General features: G+C 42.9%; 1 protein-coding gene across 1 annotated transcript in view; it reads right to left on the bottom strand.

The window, feature by feature from the left end:
* Positions 1-445: 445 nt before the first annotated feature.
* Positions 446-23841, bottom strand: part of baiap3 (BAI1 associated protein 3) — a 33100-nt gene continuing 9704 nt past the window's right edge. The window contains exons 3-34 of the mRNA XM_061700792.1: positions 19499-19586; positions 18742-18825; positions 18526-18633; positions 18132-18191; positions 17961-18027; positions 16904-17117; positions 16775-16819; positions 16013-16090; positions 14917-15022; positions 14722-14829; positions 14556-14648; positions 14016-14119; positions 13824-13941; positions 13537-13661; positions 12583-12673; positions 12424-12480; positions 12239-12336; positions 12110-12161; positions 10104-10255; positions 9863-9986; positions 8589-8729; positions 7372-7467; positions 6877-7092; positions 6148-6216; positions 5993-6072; positions 5490-5598; positions 5344-5409; positions 3969-4052; positions 3485-3605; positions 2477-2600; positions 1365-1570; positions 446-568 (exon numbers count right to left, since the gene is read on the bottom strand). Of these exons, the coding sequence (XP_061556776.1) occupies positions 465-568; positions 1365-1570; positions 2477-2600; positions 3485-3605; positions 3969-4052; positions 5344-5409; positions 5490-5598; positions 5993-6072; positions 6148-6216; positions 6877-7092; positions 7372-7467; positions 8589-8729; positions 9863-9986; positions 10104-10255; positions 12110-12161; positions 12239-12336; positions 12424-12480; positions 12583-12673; positions 13537-13661; positions 13824-13941; positions 14016-14119; positions 14556-14648; positions 14722-14829; positions 14917-15022; positions 16013-16090; positions 16775-16819; positions 16904-17117; positions 17961-18027; positions 18132-18191; positions 18526-18633; positions 18742-18825; positions 19499-19586 (3388 nt within the window). The 3' untranslated portion in view covers positions 446-464. The remainder of the gene's footprint in view (positions 569-1364; positions 1571-2476; positions 2601-3484; positions 3606-3968; positions 4053-5343; positions 5410-5489; positions 5599-5992; positions 6073-6147; positions 6217-6876; positions 7093-7371; positions 7468-8588; positions 8730-9862; positions 9987-10103; positions 10256-12109; positions 12162-12238; positions 12337-12423; positions 12481-12582; positions 12674-13536; positions 13662-13823; positions 13942-14015; positions 14120-14555; positions 14649-14721; positions 14830-14916; positions 15023-16012; positions 16091-16774; positions 16820-16903; positions 17118-17960; positions 18028-18131; positions 18192-18525; positions 18634-18741; positions 18826-19498; positions 19587-23841) is intronic.

A 23841-nucleotide genomic window follows, 5' to 3' on the forward strand; every position in this document is an offset into this window, starting at 1 on the left:
ATTACAAATACCACTCAAAGCTGAAAGATTTTCAATGATTCTCCCCAAAAACGTTTGTACCCTGAGCTGTGGCGTGAGACACTTCCTCCCACTTAACCGACGAACGCGATCGCAAACCCCCATAGACACACGTGAGGTAAAGATTCAGACTTTGACTGAGTGCTACTTCCACAAAATAGTTGGGAATTCTATCATATCAAATATACGACAAAGATAACGTAACAAAAAAATAGTCACGTGTAGGATCCCCCTCATGAATCCTCATTTTGGTATATATACTAAACAATGACTTGGAATATTGTAAAAAAAAAAAACAACAACAACAACAACAAGAACAAGAACAACAACAACTATGACCCAAAAATTGTAAACATAGTACCGGTACAAGAGCACAGGTGGCGACGTGTGGTCAGAGAACATCGATAAGCGTCGGCCCAGGGCGTTTTTTTTTTTGTTCGTTTTTTTTACTCCTCCTCCATGGACTTCTCAATCTCCTTCAGCCTGCGGACAAACTCCTGAGCCTCCCTGTCACCCGGCCGAGCGTCCAGCATCCGCATGATCGGCTTCTCTGCGGGACAGGAAGAGCAAAAAATAAAATAAAATTAATAAATAAATAAATAAAAAATAAAAATCCATCACCCCCTTTGACAGGAAGTCTATACAGTAGAACATTGGAACAGGAAGACTTGAACAGTTCAGAATGGCATTTCAAGGAAAGGAGTCTCTGAAGACACAACTGACGAACCAAAGACGAAAATACTAATTCCGACGACGAAAGTACCAATTCCGACAGCAGAACTAATTAACGGTGTGTATTTAACTCATTCACTGCCAGCTGATTTCAAAGTAGGGCTACGCATTTTGCCAGCCGTTTCAGAGCATTTCGACATCTTTTAAGACCCACAGAATACTTGTGACAATATAAAGTAAGAAATGAACCTACCAAAAGAAAGACGAGACGCTCTCCTTACACCAGAAATTGTTTTTGTTTCTAGCTTTTTCCATTCTTTACCAATCAGCAGTATAACATGGGTTGGTTTCACCCAAAACACTGGTTTCTGACCAAAAAGTGGAGGCAAAAAAAAAGCTTTTTCTGAAAACAAACGTCAAGCAGAATAGACTCAGACTAAGAAAAGGCTTTTGATGGCAAATTGATTAATTATTTACAGATATACAACTAAGAAACGTGCCGTGAGCAACGCTGACTGACATATGGCTCAAGTGTGGCTGTTCTTAATAAATAAATCCCTTCCAAACACCCTCAAGACCTGCGGGTTCGAACTTAAACCATTGCCTGTACCCGTTTAAACGTTGCATGATAGTGAAAGTTTGTATTATTAAAAGCACACAAAGTGTTTGCTTACCGCTGGGTTTGCTGCGAGACAGATGGAGGATGAAGGGCTGCACGCTCTTGCCAGCCGCTGTGGCGTTGGGCCTCCCCGGCCAGCAGAAGTCGCTGAGCGGGGCCACGGCCTCGCCGGCGAAGTCGTTGGTGGACAGCCAGTCGTAGTCCATCACGGTGAAGGTCAAGCAGGCGAATCTGTGCCTGTACTGCTCGGGACTCACGTGGCTGCACCGCATGGATTGCGATTACTCATGGATCTATCCATTTATCACCTATTTTGACCATATTGTCAGCCTAAAAGGCATACTTGCCCATGTCATTTTTGAATGTTCTTGGAAAACAAGTTCAACAAACGAAAAGAGTTCAGTTGCCTCGATTCGACCTTTGCGGATTACCCTGACCCGGATGACTGAGAATCTACAAATGATTTAGGAAATGATGATAGTATGCTAACTAAATGTGCTTCAAGGTGTGATACCTATTTTATATGGAATACAGATTAGTGTTTTAGCTGTATGTATCCGTCCGTCTCTGTCAAATGTACCAGTTCTAATGACTATTTCAGTTTTAATACCCATTTTACATGTAAACCAGAGTAGTGATCCAGTTGTGAAAACCTAACAGTTCGAGTGGTTATTTATTATGTAAGAGTAGATTTTTCAGTTGTAGAAATATCAATCGTTCTACCCTTCCATCCATCCGAACAGGTCTGATGTTTTATATATAACAGATAGTAGTGATACACCTCTCCAACCACAATAATACACATTTTAAAACCTAGCAAAAGCGAACTACTGTCACTGATTTTTGTAAAGCAGCAATAGGGATCCCTAGTAAAGTGACCAGTGATTTGAATGTAGATTTTTTTTGAAATTACCTTTAATTTACCCTCTTCACCTTTCTCCCCCTGCCCTCGATTACTCTTCCTTCCTTACTTACTTTTTTAGTGCTAAATCCTATATAATCCTCCGACTGATGTAACGTTGCTAATAAAACGTGGCGAGAAAGGGTAGGAAGGAAGTGACCTTTGCAAAGAAGAAATTCATTAAGTGGTGACGCAATAACAGCTCTAAAGTGCATAAGCCACCCTGGCGTGACCTTTAAATGACACGAGCGGGAACAAGAACTCACAAGTAGAAGAGCTCGTCGAACACGGGGTGCAGCGTCTTCAGCTTCACCTGCGTGCGCTGGCTCTTGGCCAGCGGGAAGAGGTGGTGCGGACACAGCTCCACGATGACGAACGGGTCGCTCAGGCCTAATGTCGGGATCGGTAGAAATGACAATTGAAACCACAGAAAACCTTGAGGGTAAACACACACATACCATTTTTTGGAACCTGATCTGATTTTTAAAAAGCTGATGAGGGAAACAAAAAAAAGGCCATACGGCATGTGTTTTGCTTAACTGCGCTTAACAATTGGTGCCAGGATGATAAATCGAGTGGATATCGTAAAATGTGGTATCGAGCAGATCTCGAGACTGCCTTGTGGTGTAGTAGCCACTTCTAAAAGGGACACACTGGGAAACATTGGATTTGTGGCAGGCATTTTCTCACAGGTATGTACAAAATCTTTCGTTAGGTTGTCTATCAGTCATTTAGGAGAACATAATGCCGAGCCTGCTACTACAACTAGTACTGCTGACTACTACAGCGCGATATAATTTCAGCTTCAAAAGAGAAGGGTGAAATCTTCATTCAAGTTCAACATGACAGCCACCATGTGGACCGGGGCTCCGGGCTGGTGTGGCCGATTTAGAGCGCCTCGTTGTTGTTCATGAGTGCGCACGTTACGGTGAGAAAGGAGGAAGCGCCAGGAAGGGGGGGAAATCCCCCGAGAAAAGTCAGACTTAACAGCCAGTGTCTGATGTGGCCGCTTAAGAGTGCCTCGTTGTAGCGGAGTGAAATTGCCCCGCGACCTGGTGCAGTCTATTCCAACCACCGGAGGCTTTATATGCAATTTTTTTCTCATTAAAATTTGGCAAGGTTGTGAACAACACTTCTCCGTGGTGGGACATATTTATTTTCTCTTTATAGGGACTTGAAATATTTGCGATCGTAAATATTGTTCAACATTTACAACTGTCGATCCGGATTGTCGCTACGCGTGTACCCTGCAAAAAACAACAATCCGTTTTTACCATTCGCGTCCAGTGCCATGATGTCGGCGGCGTGCAGAATCTCTACAGTCAGCCTCTGCTCTGGAGCGTCGTAGTAGCACTTGACACTGATCCGACCGAAGCGTGTGTGTTTGAGGGTTTTCTGCAAAGTGTACACACACGCGCGCGCACACACACACACACACACACACACAGTCACGTCACATCTCGCGGACCCAGTACAGGTATGTGGTATAGGTGTGAAAGGTTGTTTGTCTATATGTGCCCTGTGATTGGCTGGTGACCAGTCCAGAATGTAACCCGCATCTCGCCCAAAAGTCAGCTGGGATAGACGTCAGCTCACTCGAGATACGATTGAGGAAAAGTGCTTTTAGAAATTGGATGGATGTGAACATAATAAAGTGTCTGGCAAATGTGTGACGCAGCTTTTGTTGAAAGACACGGCGGCGTGCGACGAGAACGAGGGTCTGCCGTACAGATCGATGCCCAGTGAGGAAGAACGTACCTGCAGGGAGATCTTTTCCAGGTAGTACTGTTCGATCAATTCGAAGGAGGAACATTTGTTCAGCTTCAGCTCCTCCTCCAGGGCCTTCGGGGGACATGTTTGCAAGGGAATAAAAAGATGCAAAATGTTCTCATTTAGATTTTGTTGTTGTTGTTTTTTTACACTCACCTCCAAAACTAACAGTGAGGCTTGTGCAGTGGCGCGCTGCCCTGATAGATCATCTCTGGTTTTCATAACTCAACCCACAGATTTTCATAAAATAAACATGGCCGCATCAGAAGTTAACATAAAAATGATATCATACTATGTTGAATTAATTATTATTTTTTATAAGTGTAAAAAGTTAAAATGGTCCAAGATATCTTTATATAAAAGATGGATGTTGCAAGATGTGACTATATTTTCATTAAAAAAAAACTTTTTAAAAACGTTTTTTTTTATTTTAAACATAAAAAATTAATGTTGCAAGAAATCATAGTCATTTTACTTTTACTATTTTACTGTGCTTATTTTTGTTTAAAATCTTTTTTTTTTCAAATTTAATAAAATGTAAAAAAGTTGAAAATTACAAGAAATTACACTTTGTTTAAAAAAAAAAAAAAAATGTTGGTCCCATGTCCTCATTTTTTTCCCCAATCATTGATGTCCTTTATTGTGTTTTGACCAAAAGATATTTTGGTTTGGAAATGCCCAGGATGCCCTTTTTTCAAGCTGGCTTTCTCATTAAAATTCGATAAACTTTGCTCTGATTGGTCCTTGGTGATATCACGGCGTCTTGTGGCTTGTGACGACCAAGCAATCATGGCGACATCGCGTTTGGATCCTTTGTATTTTATTATCATATAAAAATACATCCATCCATCCATTTTCTGAGCCACTTCTCCTCACTAGGGTCGCGGGCGTGCTGTCATCGGGCAGGAGGCGGGGTACACCCTGAACTGGTTGCCAGCCAATCGCAGGGCACATACAAACAAACAACCAGTCGCACTCACAGTCACACCTACGGGCAATTTAGAGTCTCCAATTAATGCATGTTTTTGGGATGTGGGAAGAAACCAGAGTGCCCGGAGAAAACCAACACAGGCACGGGGAGAACATGCAAACTCCACACAGGCTGGACTGGGCGGGGATTGAACCCGGGTCCTCAGAACTGTGTGACTGACGCTCGAAACCAGCCGGCCACCGTGCCGCCTATAAAAATACAAATACAGTAAAACTATAGCGTGATCCTTTGTTGTGGAGAGCCTCAGGCACACATGTGCAATAATCATACTGTCGAATCAGCATCTTAAAATGCCAGACCTGTGAGGAGAAGTGCTCTCTAACCGATTTAGGCACATTTATGAACAATAAAAAAAAGAGTGTCTTAGATGACCTTGTAGTCTCCACTCTTCATATCTTCTAGGGACAGACCATTTTCTTGAAGGAAGTGCAATAAGGTCTAAAAAAACGCACCAAAAAAACGGACAATTGAGCGTCACAGTCGCACAAAAAAGGTGTTAAAAAAGGTGCAGTACCGACCTCTACAGTGTACTGGAAGCGGTTGTAGAACTCCACCTGAACGCCGCGGTTCTCCGTGACCGAGTCCAGGATCATGCGCAGCAGCAGCTCCCACAAGCTCTGCAGAACCCTAATGGGTCAAACAAACAACGTAATTCGTAACGTCCATCAAAACGGACCAAATAGTTAGGTGTCTGAAATGCCTGCCCACCCACAAAGTGTAAAACTAAACAACCAAATAATTTGTATCTGCCTATTTGTGAAAATGTGTCTGGAAGCGACCCCTTCTCGAAATCTATAATTGAAAATTTTGCATTATCATCATGTGGTTTTATGAGTCTGTGCTACCTTTGCAAATCACTGGAAGCACACACACACACACACACACACAAGCACCCACACTGGGGAAAAGCAATTAGGCAGAAGGTATAATTATAAATCATAATGGTTATGCTAATCACACATTGTCCCTGTTATAACACAAACATTTACAGGGAGGCGGGGAGGCGAGAGGCAGTATTCACCGGGTAAGGTTGTCCTTCACCAGCGTGTCGGTGAGGATGACCACGGTGTCCTGCAGGTACTTCATGAGGGGGGCGACGGCCTGCTCGCGACAACGCACACGAGTCACGCGTGCACACGCAGGAAGAAATTGCAACAAATTGACTTGAGGGCTTACGACGTCGTTGTTGATGGAGTCAGGAGACAAGCTGATGTGCTGGATGTAACGCCGCAACTCAGGCACCATCTGCACATGCACAACAATATTATGTGTCAATACAAAATAATGTTTTCTTATTGACAAATTATTAGCTTCATATCAGGTCTTCATTTTAAGGACTTTAACTTAGTAAGTATCACCATTTTCAATGGAGTTTAGGCAGTGATGGTATGGCTGCCTTATTTTTTAAAAAGATAAATCTACCTAAACATTTTTTTTTCATTTCATTTCTTTGAAATTCACAAAATATTACCTTGCTTTAGGAAAAATAAAAATGATTATTTTCATTATTTACCATGGTCAACATTTTTTGGAGGTCAATGAAATAATTCAAATAAAGTTCTATTCAGGCAGTTGTTATTAATTTAAAAAACATTACTTTGGATGCATGTCTGCTGAATGAAAAAAATAATAATAAATATAATAAAATATTTATGTTTCCGTATTCTAGATTAAATAAAACATTTGCAGTTAATCCACCCAAATTCCTATTACAGAGGACCCCCGCAAACCTGCGGATTCAAATTTTTGCATGCAAGTCAAAGCAAAACAACAAGTGCTGAACGGCGGCTCGTGTCTTAAAACCGTGTAAGTCGGGTCACTCGTATTTCAAGGCACCCCTGTATTATAAACCCCCCTAAAAAAGATGGCTGTATGTTTATTATAGCGATTGCGGTGTGGTTGCACCTTGTCCGTGAGCAGCGCGATGAGATGCTTGGCTTCCTTCTGCAGGTCCAGGTTCATGTTGAAAAGCTGCCCGTTGAGGGCCTTGAACACCTGCTCCTTGCCCTCGGCGCCGCACGACTCCTCCATGGCGCGTTCCACGCCCGGCCAGTCCAGGTCGCGGGGCAGGTGACCCAGGAAGACGCGTACGTGCTCCACGTCATTGAGGGCCACGGACAGCTAAGCGGGAAGCGAGGGGGAGGAGCGCAGAAGGAGGGGGGGAAAAAAGAGAGATAGGGCGGAGGCGGAGAGAAGGTCGAAGGAAAAGAAGCGGGTCTAAAAAGAGAGCGGGGTGCCGCTGTGAAGGACCAACAGGTAACAACTTTTCTTTTTGTGTGTATGCGTGTGTGCGCGAGTGGTAATGCAACGCCATGCTCTCGTCCTCCTGCTGGGGCACCGCCCAAGGGGCCCTCGCTGCCATTTATCACGCATGTCAACACTCCTCGCTACAGGCGTTACCTGCACTATGAAGCTATTGTGGTCCCGGCCCAGCTGGCTCCTCTCAATCTTGCGCGTGAGCATCTCCGAGTAGTACACAGCCTCGCTGCAAAAGTTCTGAGACAAACAAGCCTGGGATGAACTGTAGTCACAACGTTACAAGACTGAAAAATTGACATGAAAGATTAATTAGGGGGGGGGGGGGGGATGGGGGTGATAAAGGTGTAAAATGGCAGACTATATAGGATATATTGGAACTCAAATAGAGCTCCAATATAGGATATATTGGAAGTTCTGTACATATCTCAGTATAAATAAAAGCAGATTAAATGCAAAATCAATTTAATTTATAATTTTTCTATTCTATTTTGTGTTTTTAGTTGGGGTTGGGATAATAAGGAATATCCTCATGTAATACGATTATTTATTTCCTTTTTACTTTAATATACTGTATTATTCTGTTTTTAAGCTATGTAATTATATATTGGACATGATTATAATACATACATTACAATTTAGTGTCGTGTTTTTTGCTGTTAAGTGAAGGACTTAACAAATGAACACAATTTTTAGGCATGTCCGCTAATTCCAAAATGTTCGCAGTAATGTTTGGCTACATGATAGTTTGTATAAATTCTGAAAAAGTTTCCATTTAATCCACTTAAAATAATCAAATTTATCATGTCTCTCAAATCTTATTTTTAGTAATTAATTACATATACTGTGTGTGTATCAATAAATTCCCATTTTATTTATCTATTTAATGTGATTATTTTACATATTCTATTTTAATCTTAAAATATACAAAATACATTAATTCACGCATTTTTAGTCATAAAAAGATAAAATGTTAGTTTTTTTCAAATGTTATTTTTATTTTAAAACATTTATGATAAATTTCTAGCATTTCACATATTTTCTCTTATGTGTATTTTTAAATATATATACAATTAATTACCATAATTTGAGCCATTTCATGTCTTATATTTATTACATTTAATATTATTTTTCACAAAAATAAATATTGATTTTGTATTCGCCATGTGTAGATTCAATTTTGGCGAATCTTATAGTTATTGCAACAAAAAAAGAAGAAAAAAAACAGAAAAGAAAAAGACAAATCCCAACTCAATTCCTTTAAAACACAAAGTTTACATTCATTTGCCTGTCTTGTGGATTCCGGAAACAGTCAGCATATTAAAAGCTAATGCGCACATGATTCGTCACGTGACACTCACGTCCGTCAAGCGGGTGACAAAGATGAAAGCGCCCGCAGAGTCCGGCCATGCCAGCTGGAGCCAGATGTCTCGGACTTGTCGGAAGCAGGACGTCACTTCCAGCGCCGAGGAACTGTGCTTGGCCTGCTGCACCGCTTCTATCTGAAAGCAACAGCAAGTATGTAGTACTTGCTGTTAGTATGTATTAACATTTTAACTGCATATTTATGACTCCCACTGGGCCTCGACTACCAGAGTTTTGCTATTTTCATGTACGGCAATTTGATATGGCAACCTCAAACCGAAAAAAGATTGACTTTCTTAACACTGGTAACACAGAAGCATTTTATCTAGCTCTTTTTATCTATATATTTTTTTATTTTATTTGTCCAAATACAGTACACAAAAGACTTCCCCTGCTACAGTACTTGCCAGATATGATGTACAGCTGCAAAGTCTGGTGCAGGATTTGTATTAAAAATAAGAAATAAAACTCAACAGAACTGTATAGACAAATTATAAAATTAAAGCACATTTTATAAACTAATACAACGTTAATGTAATTTATATTAATAATAATAATTCATTCATCTCCCATTCTGCATATCCTCACTAGGGTCGCAGGCGTGCTGGAGCCTATAATAATAATAATAATAACAGCAATAGTAAGCTAGCATTTATTTTTTAAATATTCCATTTAAAAATTACCTTCCATTAATTTACATATTTAACTTTTTTATATTTTTATATTTATTCTATTTAAAAATATATTAAAGGAATTCCCATATTGTCCCCCCCCATTTTTTCTATTTAGAAATATATGAAATTAACTCCCATGATTCACAAATTGCATTCATTTTTATATTCACTATTTGAAATATAACAAATAAATTCTCATTAACTCACATACCAAAATAAATAAATAAAATTCCTATTTATTGCGATATCCAGTCCAACTTGAAACAGTTCTACATCTCACAAAATTACCATGCAAATACGGTGGCAGCTTCCACAAAATTGAGACCTTTGACCTCAGTCACCTCAAACCTCATATCTATGAAAAACAACAAGGTTATTGCTTTGGCATGACGCAATACCTTGGGATGTTTGCAGGAGGATAGGTAAGAAAATTTGCTCCGGGAAGAGCACTGAAAATGAAAAAGATTGATGTCCGTTGCTAGGTCACAGAGAAGCAATCACGAAATGTGGCCTCAATGGAGCGAATGAAGCGGAGATGTATCGCCATGGTTACCGCGCTTGAGGACCGAGTACAAATCAGGGGCGGAGTGCCTTACCTTGTCTGTTTCCACCGCTTTGCAGATCCTGTCACATGACCTGTCGTGAACAATCTGCAGGAACTTGTGAATGGACGACTTGAACCAGTTGTGGAATACTGTCAAGGCCAACATCTTTGCATCTCTGCCGAGGAGGAGGATGAAGAAAACACAACAAACAACAAAAAGATGAGTCATGGTACATAGAAACAAAGGTATTGGGACACTGCGGAAATGAAAGAGAGTTCCAGCGACGACCGACTTGAGAGGAAGAAACTCCCGGAAGCCCTTGAGGCTCTTCAATGACACGAAAAGCTCAAAGACAGTCTCGCCCATCGTCTGCGTCAGTCTGGAACTTTCCTGCTCCAGAGTGCCGCAAAGCCTCTCCATGGCCACGTTGACATCATCGGCCACCTGTAAGAACAACAACAAAAAACAGACTTTTTAATAGTTTGTATTAGAGCTCGGACTCGCCGTAGAAATTCCCAATCGCCGGTCGCGCAGTCACAAACGAGTAGCGAATCGTTAACTCCTTGTACTATTCCCGGAATAGAGACATGACACTGTGGAACAAATGAAAAATCCAATTTGATTGTTGGTAAATTATATTTAGCCTCCGGTTAAGTCCAGGTCACAATTTTTGGGGGGTTTGCAGATTTTGTCACTACACCAGAGAAGAAGGCTGTCGCATTTTGGCCGGTGCCTTTTAACAATCGCGTTTCCCTCCAGAAAAAAAACTGCTGCCAAAAGGCGTCTTTTAGCTTAAAATGGCTTAAAATGGCTCAGGATCCCGAGCAACATCGGGGGCGTGGTCTCTATTGCACTGGCCTCTGCGTCGTGAAATGCATAAATTCAAGCTGACTTCCAACACTGGCTAGTTAACTTAGCTGCTAGGTAGCGGTAGCTGGCCAGCTCTCGTCAATCATCTGCTACGATGTGTTGGATGAATCTTGCATAGTATGGCTCTGTGACACACGTGATCAGGTACTACTGTGGCCCAAAAAGTCAAAATGGCGGCGAAAGTAAACAAAGGAAGAATTGCAGCAGAAGAATTGAACCCATTTTTCACGAGCTGAACTCAAAGAACTGAGATTTGTTTCTACGTACGCAAAAGGCCTATTTCTCTCCAACATTGTTCACAAAGCTGTCTAAATTGGTGTTAGTGAGCATTTCTCCTTTGCAAAGATAATCCATATCAAGATATCAACTAGGTGGCATGATTATTGCATAGGTGTGTCATAGCTTGCTCACAATAAAAGGCCACTCTAAAATGTGCAGTTTTACAGTATTGGGGGAATGCACGGGTTTATGCACTTCATATGCCACACCTGTGAGGTTTATGGATTATTATTTATTGTTTTTATTTTTTTATTATTATTATTAAGTGCTCACAAAAAAAAAAAAACATTTAGAGGGATTTGTGAAAAATATCTGCGAGAAATATAGGCCTCATGTACATAAAACAGTCTTAGATCTTTAAGCTCAGCTCACAAAAAAATGGTGGCAAATGTTGCATTCATATTTTTATCCAGTGTTGTTTGCACAGCGCCGTAAAATTATGTGGTCACGTGCTACAAGAAGGTGTGCTCGGTTACTGCCAAACTTGCTGTTTTTTATTTCATTGTTTTATGATTATGGACTAGACGTTTTCATACAAATATTTACTGTAATTGTGACTTTACGACTGCCTAGTGATAAACTATGGCATGTGCGGACTAACGTACAAATTTGGATTATGTTGCTGTTGTAGGCACCGGATTCCGTCGTAAACCGAGGCCCCCCATTACTTGCGTGTTCAGTGAAGTTTTCGACATCATGGTGGGAAGGTATTTACGCTGTCATTTGTCCGCAAATCCTCCGATTTGTTACGCTAATTGACAAGTGTAATTCGGCAGTTTTAGCCACAAAGTCCTGCTTCCACAAGGGAAAATACAATCCATCCTTTAAGTGTCGCTTTTTTTCTTCACACTCTGCGACAGTTTTAGCCACTCGCCTCGTCGTAACACCCGTGCTCTGCCTCCGGCCGTCAAGCAAAACTTTGCATTGGACAGGCTGAGCAGCATCTCATTTGCATGAGACAGTACCGCCCCCCTTCAAAACAGGCTGAGTTGATCGAGGCTAAATAAAGGGTGAAAAGTGTCCTGTAATTCTTGATCCTTGGGGTATTTTGACAAAAGCATGTCACAAGAAGTGAAAGCAAGACAACGGGGAACTGGGAAAATTGTCTTTAAAGTCTCCTTTAAAAGAGCCAAGGTTGTGGAGACTTACCATCTTTTCCAGCTGCCTGTAGGTCACACTGAAGAAATCCACTTTGACCGCACTGCGGAAACAAGTCAACACCAGGAGTTGAATATTAATGACAGAAAATATGAGCCTGAATTCCAGCTTGGCGTCTACCTGTAGAAGAGTTTGTTGTAGATATTCTGAGCTCTCTGCATGTCTGCGCAGACGGCGTCCACCACTACAACCAGTTTTTTCAGCTGCTCCTCCAGCGACTACACAGAAAACACGCATGAATCTTGTCATTCTTGACAACAAGGTACAAAATAATGTGGAGAAGTTTGCCTCATGCGTGCACATACCCCATCCTCTGGCTTGTACTGCGCCATTAAGCCCTCGTACCACTCAGAGGTTCCTTTCTGTTGAGGAGGGGGAAGCCACTTACAACAGTAGATGATTAAAATCGAACTCAAACTAATTAAAAGGACTCCAGAGCACGATTCCACTTTCTCTGTCGTTACCTTCACGGCAGATGTGATGTCCAAGTGCAGCTCGTTACGCAGGGGGCAAACGCTCTTAAACGCCCGCATGTTCTGCATGTAGCCGATCCCTCTGAAGGAGGAAGATACATATTATATTTAAAGTGTACTGTATGCGTAGGATGTAAGTAAAATCTCTCTCTGTAGTGTAGATGAGATGCTTGCCAAATGATCGATGTGTCTAGTTTATTTTTCATTGAAAACCTTTCGACAAATCTAATCAACCCAAAAAAGATCTATGGGAGAAGAAAAAACTTTGTTTACCTTGACGTTCCGCAGAAACCATATGCGACATTAGCAATGCAACATTATTGAGCCCTCAAACGGTTGGGCCACTCCTGGGTATACCTTGCCAATATTAATGGTTTAAAATGTAAATAAATCACCAACTATGACCCCCAAACACGAAAATAATTTCAAACTCATCTTACAACATTACCCTTCAAAATAAATGGCTGACAGATGATTTGATTACAAAAACAATGCACCATATGTGTCCATTTACATGCGGCGGAGACTCACAATTACTGTATCTATATTTTTATGGGATCTTCTGGAATTAAAAAAAAGAGCACCAAAGACGTTAACAGGTGACTATTTGAACACATTCACTGCCTTTGACGGCTTTAGGAGTCAAATATCCAGGTTAAATGGGAAGGCTGGCAGTGATTAATAGATAAATGCGTGGGATTATTAACTTCTGAAGTGGCATTCTATGAGCCCTGACCTGGACCACTGCAGCAAACTGGAGACTATGGCATAGAAAATGTACCTGGTTAGATCTGCTTTCGCTAATGGTAAAGCAAAAATGCGAGTGTTTCTGTGCGGGCAAGAAGTCTGGTGGATGGCGGTCTCTCAGCGTGAAAAGGTCAGATGTTTCCTGCAATGACGAGTGACGCGATGCGATGTGATGTCACGCGATGGCAGGGACGTTACCTCAGCATGAGCTCGTAGCGCGTAATGGCGGCGGCGCTGGTGCAGGGGAAAACCTGTCGCATGTTCTTCATCAGGCACAGGCAGTGCTCTGTGTACAGCCTGAAGCTGTCTGACAGCTGCCTCTCCTGGACACAGAAAGCACCCGCGGGTTATGCTCTGAGACATTTTTGGCTGAACCAAAAACCTTGATGAATTTCAGTGACGAGCTAATGAGGTGGACGTTTCCAGATGATGACCCCTACCTCCCGCCGCGGCCCCCTTAGGGTGCCCACAGATGGAGAACCTACCAGGTCTCCTCTCACAGAGGGAGGGTCCCACTCTGCATCGATGGCCCTCAGGAGGCGCAGCAGCAGGGAGTAGCACACCCGCTGGGTTCGATGATGGCCGCTGTAGCACTGCCAGCGACTGAGGCAGAAAATGCAAACTTTTAGCATGCTAACTGGGGGTGTTATTGTCACTCCCGTACAATAGAAACTCACATAATGGACTGTTGGAGACGGGTGAGGTCCGTCTGCACAGCATGGTGAGTCAGCACCGTCCACACCGGGGGGCTGACCTGCCCATTCCAGTTGTACGGCTCACGCTAGCAAAATGTGTGAGGGTCACGCGTCAAAATACATTTAAAGGGACATATCACGGAAACGTGACCTTTTATCTGGTTGTATACAAACCTTCGGGTTCTGGGGAGTTCCAAATATTGCAAACATTTTATGTTACCAATCACGTTTTTTGAAATAAATGTAATAATAGTTGAAATTTTTGTATTGGCTTCTGATTTTCAAACTAGTTATCCATCAATTTGTTGTGTATATGTCATTATATGAGACAATATTTTATATAGGTTCACAGTCATAACGGCCCTCCAAGGGAAGCCATCACTACAATGTGGCCCGCAACAAAAATTAGTTTGACACCCCTGGTGTAGGGTTAAGATATTGTTAGGGTTATGGTTTGTATTCCAAAGTGATAAACCACACAATTAGAACAAAGGTGATAAAAAGTAAGAGCAGGAAACGCACCTTGACATGAGCGTGCTCATGCTCTACAATCTGACTCAGCAGTTTCTTGTGGATGGACACATTTGACTCTTTCTTCGACAGCGTCGTGTCTCTCTGAGGTCAAAAGGAAAGCGTGAACACCTTCCCATAAATGAGAGGCAACCCTGCAGACGCTCGCTTCACAAACCTGGCTTGTGAACAGCTTCAGTATCAAGTGACATTCGCCCTGCACTTTGGAGGCGCTCGAGCGAGGCTCCAGTTTGAACCAAGTGTCGAAGCCGCCAATGGGAATCTCCTGTCAGAGCAGAAAAAAAAATGAGCCGGATGAAAAGACGTCTGAAACAAATGCTTTTATTTTTTTAAACGTCGGAACTTTTCTCACATTTAAAGAGATGTTGATGCATCCCAGGAAGTCGTCGGCATTCTCCTCGGAGCCGGATGATGATGATCCGTTAGCACGCACCGATTTTGCAATCTGCTTAAAATACCTGACGAAAAAGAGGTTTGATTGTTAGTTAAGCTCCTCTGTATGCCGGTCTACAAGTAGTAGTAGTAGTGTTCATTTTAACATCCAATTGCTAGAAGAATTCACAACAAAAAATAATTCCAGGTACGGCCACTCAAGCCGTACCAATACAAAATATGCAATGTATATAGTGTTTTATAATAACAATTATATTTAGAATTTAATATGCATCTGTGCCTTAAAAGTGTAGTGTGGAGAGTCTCTGTCACCAAAATGCACAGGTGCAGTCAATGAATCTGAATCAGAATCAGAATCATCTTTATTTGCCAAGTATGTCCAAAACACACAAGGAATTTGTCTCCGGTAGTTGGAGCCGCTCTAGTACAACAGACAGTCAATTTACAGAACACTTTGGAGACATAAAGACATTGACAAAAAACAATTGTGCAAAAAGAGGTCAGGTGTTTAAGAAGTTGATCGCAAGAGGGAAGAAGCTGTTGAATGGGGCGATCCTAGCCTACAGCTTCTCAAATATCCACACTCGCCTTTATTCCTCGCCCCTTTCCTCTCTTTGTGTTATTCTAATAAAGCTACAGCGGCCTCTGCAATCCACTTCTTCCTTGACAATGGCGTCGTGTTGTTTGTGGTTCGATAAAGTGATAATATGTGGCACCCTCGCAGTTTTTACATTGCAGGTACTTGGTACGGTTTGTGTGTGATGGTGAATTGGTGACGGGTATGAGTTGCTGATTGTCATTTGTCCGCACTTGTCCAGTTGAGTAGCATTTGGCTGCGTCGCTCGATGTGCGGCGGGCATTTAGGGTTAGGGGTTTAGTGTTAAGATTGCATTATCCAAGTGGCAGCCCTTAGTCTCGCTCAATCAAGCTGGTCGAGGCAGACGGCTGACCCCACACTGTATTTTGGTTCTGTTCATTTTTTTTTTTTTCCCCCCTCCGTACTATTTTTAAATGGAAACTCAACCAAGCCGGAAGAACTACCATAGTAATAGTACCTTCCCATTCCTCTAAGTCCGCTGACTTCATTGAGCTTTTTGCAGGCCTCGGCCACCGAGACGTCGTCATCGTGATCCCTGAAGAAGAAAAAGAGTGAGCAGTGGGAGTCACAGCTTCCTTCTCTTTTCAATAACATCAATAATCAAATGTCAAGAAAAATATTAGTATTATTATATGTAAATTACTATATATAAATATACTTTTATTGGAGGCATAGCATCAGGTCTGACGGTAGTTGATCCTACAATTGGAGCTCGAGGTATCTTGGTCCTGATTGATATTTACTTGTTTTGAAAGGCAAGGATTAACACCTTACCCGCACCCTTTGAGTTTGGAATATTTAGTGCCATAACAATTAGACTGGCAACTTCTTTAACCCAAAAGCTCACTGGCCACTACATTAGATACACCTGTATTGTCTAATGAGGCGTTTATCATATTTTATCTTTATTAAGGCAACGATTTTATACTTTTACTGGATAGTATTGGATTCCGCAGGTATACCTAATATTGTGGCCAATAGGTAATAGGATAATATAAGACCTCCGTGTGAATGGGGTCATATTATCCCCTGAACTAAACCCCATTAATTAAAAAAGACGAATAATGCCAGTTTTGCACTATGCACCTGACTCATCCATTAATTTTTAAAAGACATACTATGTAAGTGTACATTAATTGCACACCTCATTATCACATTTAGAGGGAAAACAAATATTTAATTTAAAAATATCTAATTCCTGTAAACACACTAATCTTACCAAATGTCCAAATGTAGCAAGTCACTATGGACGTCATCCACTTCACTGAGGAGACAAAAATAGAAGAGAAATGCTCACTGTGTACTCCTCTTGAATGTTTTAAGTGACATCATCAAATGGCCAACTCACAAGACAAAGTGCTCGTCCCAGACCGGGTTGAGGGTCTCTGGCTTGACCTCGGTCACCTGGATGCACCTGGCCGGAAGGGCCTCCTTGGTGCTGGACCGTTTCTCCAGCTTGTCCTTCCTTTTCCTGAAGCTGAACTTCCTCTCCTTCTTCTCCTCAGACTCCCTCGGGCTTTGCCCCTCCAGGATTCCCAGCATGCAGTAGGGGTCGCTGTAGCCTGGCCACAGTACAGATGATTTGGGCCAAGTTGAGACCCCGTGAACTCTTACATTTCGATGACGTGAGTTGAAGGACACTGCAGGTCCAAGTATCCAAGTCCTATTTAATGTCTGAGGGTCCGTTTCCATATACAAGTGACACACATATTCGATCGGGCTTTGATGCTCAAATTGCCCGTAACAATACAGGCATCAAAATTCCGATCTGAAGCGCTCCGATTCCGTTTGTTTTTGTTATTACAACTCTTTTCCTTTCACTCTTACCAGCATTGACTGATGATGACCCACAAACACCCAAACTCTGTTCTCTCTATCCCAATCAATCACCTGCGCACATGCATGCAAATAACATCCATCCATTTTCTGTACCGCTTTTCCACACTAGGGTCACGGGCTTGCTGGAGCCTATCCCAGCTATCATTGGGTTAGAGGCGGGGTACACCCAGAACTGGTCGCCAGCCAATCGCAGGGGACATATAAACAAACAACCAGTCGCTCTCACATTCACACCTACGGGCAATTTAGAGTCTTCAATCAACCTACCACGCATGTTTTTGGGATGTGGGAGGAAACCGGAGTGCCCGGAGAAAACCCATGCAGGCACGGGGAGAACATGCAAACTCCACACAGGCGGGGCTGGAGATTGAACCCCGGTCCTCACAACTCTGAGGCAGATGTGCTAACCAGTCGTTCACCGTGCCGCTGCAAATAACATGTTATTAGCAAATGAGAGGTAAGCAACTTGACTATTTATAAGTGCCCTTCAAAAGCTTTTGAGTGGCATAATGGAGAATATATTAGCTCTGGTCAGAAAGAGGTGATTTAGTACTTGAAATTCCTACCATTGGCATCCTTAGCCAGCAGATTCTTGGCTTTCAAGACAGAAGCGCTCAAAGAAAATGTGGCTCTCTGTGGAAGAAAAGCAGTAAATAGCTGACATAATCGCAACCAGGGAGACATATTTTCTTTTACAAACATTTGAGGAATTTTGCATCAACGTTGCCCGCACTCACCTTGGATTCTTGCACTTTCTGAAGTATGATGTCATGCTCCTCCTCGCCCATATCAAAAACCTTTTTGAAGACAGAAAGGACATTTTTTCATGAGGTCCAGTCTTGCTGGAAGTTCCTTGGAATAGACTCTGTACACTTTAAATATAAAAAAAAAATAAAAATAAAAAAAAGACCACTCAATGCAGGCACAAAAGAAGCCCGCTCTTGCTGGCATGACATGAAAATAGATTTCATATCACAGTTTACATATCATCAGTACAAAGTGTGACTTGGGTTTTGCCGCCATGCATACATACTGTATATACCATGGGTTGCCAGACTCATTTCTGTCACGGGCCACATCGTAGTTATGGTTTCCCTCTAAGGGCCGTTATGACTGTACGCGTTGATGTACCTTCCGAAGGTAGGCAAACAGCTCTTCGTCACTCGTCACATGTTCTGATGAGGGCACCCCTACTCTGTTGACCAGGGTGTACACAACCTCCTCATAGATCAAGTCCAGCTGGATGGGGAAGAAAACACTGAATGGCAACACTTAAGAAATACTCATGTTCTTTTCTTTTAGTGCATTTCCAGGTGTAAGGAGAACGAAACAACGGAACTAACGAACCTCCGTCCTGGTGATTCTGTCGTGGATAAAGGCCTGGTCCACGTGCTCTTGTGGCGGCGGCACGGTGCAGGCTCCTCTTTGGCACTGTGATGGGAATAGTCTGATAGTGAAACCTCAATAGACTCTTGGAAGAAACTTTTTAACCAACTTGTCGAGGACGACATATGCGCTTCCCTTACACGTGCCAATTCAACCAAACGCTTCGGTCGCTAAGCTTTGAAGCAACTGCGTGCCAATGCTCGCTACTCTGAATATCCATTGTAGGCATGTTACTGTATTCGGTGGACACGTGCCGTTGTGCCCACAAGGACAGCTTTTGAATTCCTGGAAGAGTTCTCTGTACCGCTCATTTTGCAGTTTAGATCATTAAAAACAACTTTCCATTTTCTGTAAAACCTCGGAACCGTGACGCAGATGTGCTCACCACTCTTTCACCGTGTCGCCGTTAATGAGAGTACAAGCTCAACATTTTGTGTTTTGAATGAACTGCGGCAAACGTGACGCCACGTTTGGGTGATGACAAGCTCTTTGTCAGGATGCTAATAAATCATCAAGTCGCTGTTAAGACTGGAGGCGGAACATATCCGCTGACAGCAGCTCGCCACTGACGAACTTCCAAAACAAATGCTGGCCACGTCTGTTCACAGACGTCACCGGAGCAGGCACGGGCAGGAGCGCAGCCCAGTCACTCCTTGCTCGCTCGCGTGTCTTTGGCCTGCGGAACAGACGGAAAGGTGAAAGTCGGGTGGGAGTTTACCTCAGCCTGGCCGGCCTGCAACATGTTCTCCTGTTTCTGCAGAATAGTGTTCATACGCTCAAAGAACTCCATGCTCTCCTCAGAAATCCTGCCATGGAAACGGGAAAAAAAAATAAGATGCTGGATTTAATGAATGAGGTCTTTAGAATTACAGACAGGCACTGACCAGGGTCTACCCTTTTAAGAGTCCCTGCTCGTCATGGTCGCAGTGAGCTATTGACGCTCACAGTTGAAACAATGTCAGTGACATGCTTTCGTGAAGTCCTTTCAATAGACCTTATGCCCAGGTGGGGCAAAGGCCACCAATGACGTTTGTCAACGTCACTCAATCCTGGACCATCCCCTCAGTCTGGTTCCGGGTGCCAATTGCCTCACTTCTTGTTGGGTTGAGGTCCTCCAAGTTACTTCGTGGGCCTCTTTTTCCTCGTGGATTCCACTTTAGTGCCAGACGTGCCCTTTGTTGTTGGTTCCCTTAGTTTGTCCAATCGATCCTCACTTTGGTCTACTGATTTGAGTTTCAGGCTCTTGTGTTGTTTTCCTTTAGAAGCTCTTCATTGTTAATTTTGTCAAACAATCTGATATGTAGGATTTGACTCGGGCATCTGTTAATGAATGTTTAAAGTTTTTTTGGGGGTAGATGTTTTCGTGGGATGCAATAGCTAATGATGTTTTGTTGTTATGCCTGTGAAGTGCTAACAGCAAAGTGACATGCTCCTCTTTTTGGTTGGGCATAGATCCGTGCTAGTAAACACTGCCCAACGAGACTTCCAAAAGAGAGTCAAGCGGCTTAAGTCAAACTATTAAAACTGGGTACGTCGGCTAATATATTTAAACATATCATAAATATCAGCTGCACTAATGTAGACTGAACGGTCTTACGGGGTTTTGGTTTGCTCCATCATGGCTGCTCTCTGTTATCAGTGTTAACCAAATGAGCACGACTGTGTGTAAAAATGCACATTCTTTATTTTTTTCTTTTTTTTTTAGTTTCTTCCAGGTGTGAGAGAACTGTGGACTCCCACCGGCCTTCCGGTCGTCATGGTGATACGCGGTGGCACGTTCGGGGTGGGGGGTTAATGGATGGAGTAGGAGGCTCCGAAACCTTTGGGAATCCCACTTGCAAACCCTTTCCAAATCGTTCTCACCGGGCAGCTTTCCATCGCCCGCTGATCTGGATGGAAATCACCTCTGATGTGAGCAGAGGCAGAGCGGCGGGGATCACCCTTTTCCCGAATCCCTCTCCACCCACCCGTTTCCCATTCCCTCGTCATATTACACTGCAGTGGAGCCAATCCATGCGAGGAACCCATCACGCTCCTTTATTGGAGTCATTGCATCGCAGCGGGTGTGTGGCAGCCCATCGTCTCCGCCACCCGTCGACCCTCGTCATGGCGGGGGGAGCAGATGGTAAACCCCGGAGGTATTGATGAAGACTAATGGCAGCCATGCTGGGAGAGCTGGTCGAGCTCCCACCGTTCCGGTTAAAAGGAAGAAAAAAAAAAAAAAAGTGGACTTGGGCTAAACCTGCTGAAAAAAAAAAAAAAAAAAAGTGGACTTGGGCTAAACCTGCTGAAATATGACTGCTCAACCGGGTTAGAGTTAAGATGCCTGGAAATCTAAACACTCCAACAGATGGACTCTGGTTTGTTGGAGTGTAGCTCGAGTGAGTGAGCCTGACAAAAGGATTGCTATCGTAGTATTACAGTTTTTGAGGGGTTTTGTTTTTGCACATACAATACAAATAAGCTCCACTCCATCGTCATTCTTGTGCTTTGAGACCCTCAAATCCCGCCACATCCGTTCTTAATTGTCGTAGGGATTGCAGTGAGCACAAATCTGTTCAGTCTTCTGTCAGTCTTACAGCCCGAGGGATTTGGCTAAACACCGTCAGATCTTTTCTTCTCAGCTTTTGGAACTAGATGTTTAAAAAAAAAAAAAAAAAAAAAAAAAAAACTAATAATGCCTGATATGACACAACGAAATAAACACAACACACTTGATGATCAGCCTTGCTCACGTCACGAGAATAAGAATAGTGGCTTGACGTTGCTAGGAAACGGCTTCTCATCTTGTTTTGATTTAAATGTCTTTTCCTAAATTCATGCCAATGTGTCAATTACATTACGACCACCCCCCACCCCCCACCCACACCCCCGTCTGGGCTGGCACAGAGACGGGAAACAAACGAGCACGGCTTCTGGAAAAAAGTGGAAGTGACAGGCGGCCGCTCATTTTCAAACTTCAACATAATGTGGCAGCACGTACACAGCAATTACCCGTGCATGCCTCATTGTCGGCGACGGCGTGAAAGACCGTGTGGTGCCTTCCGATCAAACACCACGCTTTTTGTGTGTGTGCGTGTTAAAGAAATCTAATTGTCACACGCTTGTCACTTGTGTCGTATCAGCTCAGCAGCTCTTATCACCGCTGGAGGATGTGCGTGACAAGGACTAACACCCTACCCCCACCCATTTCTACACTTATGCGCTCTAATTACACAATTGATTAGGTACGAAGGAGTCATCGATGGATAGTGCTCAACTAGAAGATAGAATCTCCCCTTTCCTTCAGTGGCGCTTGAGAAAAATAACAGAACCGGAGTTTTCTTACCCATGCTTCATACATGCCACCACATTTGAAATGGGTTACTTAGGTCTGGTGGACCAGTAAGGTAACCAGTAAGTCGTCCGGTGGGCGACTGGTTAGAGCGTCAGCCTCACAGTTCTGAGGACCCGGGTTCAATCCCCGCCCCCGCCTGTGTGGAGTTTGCATGTTCTCCCCGTTCCTGCGTGGGTTTTCTCCGGGCCCTCCGGTTTCCTCCCACATCCCAAAAACAAGCATTAATTGGAGACTCTAAATTGCCCATAGATGTGACTGTGAGTGGACTGGTTGTTTGTTTGTATGTGCCCTGCGATTGGCTGGCAACCAGTTCAGGGTTTACCCCGCCTCCTGCCCGATGACAGCTGGGATAGGTTCCAGCACGCCCGCGACCCTCGTGAGGAGAAGCGGCTCAGAAATTGGATGGATGGATACTAATATTAACATGAACTTTTAGACAACACTTATAATTAGGCATGCCCACTGCTGGTTATTGAAAAAATCTATTTAAATATATTTTTTTTCTTGAAATTTTACATCAAGGACACAAAAAGGCCCGTAATCAAATAAACACCCAGATTGGTTCAGATTCAAAACGCTGTTCTCTTGTTGACACAGAGCAGCAGTCCAAGCGTGAAGATTGGCTGCTCGAGCGCCGAATAGAAAATGTGTTGGCTCAATGTGCTCTCATGAGAATTTAGTTAGAAAACAAACAAAAATTATGTTCATAACTGGACTATTTGTCAGTGCATACACTTGCTAGACAGTCATTAGCCATTTCAAGTACTTTAAAAAAAAAAAAGTAATACTCACGAATTTAGTGCTGTTGATGTTTTGCAGTGCTTTCCACCTCTCACTTTTTTCTTTTATAAGCTGTTCAATGTATTATTTTTATTTATTTTTTGACTATTTGGTATCATTAATGCCTACCTCAAACCACTCTTCAAACATGGCACATATGCCAATAAATAAAGTTTTCTAAAACAGAGAAGGGTGATTAGGGCATATTTTCCATTCCTTACAAATCATTATTAATAAAACACTTATTAATTCGACATCTAAGTGGGATCGGTTCCTTTTTTAAGGAGAGGATGAATACTGACTTAAAAGTTTGATTAAGAGCAGACTCGAGCATAATTGTGGAAGAATACAGCGTACGGTCGCTAGTGCCACCAGTGAACAGCACCCCTCAAATAATGAGGACTGGCTTAACATTGAATATTAAACAGCTTTCGTGGGCTGTTTCCTCCCCTCCATGGAGGTCTACGCTCCCAATGCGGTGCTCCTCTGCGCGGGCACTGATTAAAAAGCAGTGACACGAAGCTGGCAAACCTGCTAATGAGAGCCCGGCAAAGCAAAAACGCAAAGTGTGAAATCCACCTCTGCTGACTGGAGACTGATTGTTGCATCCCAAAACACCAAGTGCGCGCACACACACTTCACACACGCACACACACACACACACACTCAGAACTAAATTTTCTTCAATAAAAATGATCTTCCTGGGCGACCTCCATTGCCAATTAAAGCCAGACTGCAGGGTTGTGTACAGTGATGTAAATGGCTAGCAAAGATCAACAGCCTGCCTCTAATGATGAGCTCTCAGCATACGTGCGCAGCGGGGAGGCTTTAACACCAGGGAGCCCGCATGGGAAATGAGGAATGACATGCACCATTGTGACAGTTCAGAAGACTATTTTAAAAGAACGAGACAAAGTTTAAAAATAAAAAAAAAGCATCCCGCC

Source organism: Phycodurus eques, chromosome 16, assembly GCF_024500275.1.
Source record: "Phycodurus eques isolate BA_2022a chromosome 16, UOR_Pequ_1.1, whole genome shotgun sequence".
Classification (NCBI taxonomy): domain Eukaryota; kingdom Metazoa; phylum Chordata; class Actinopteri; order Syngnathiformes; family Syngnathidae; genus Phycodurus; species Phycodurus eques.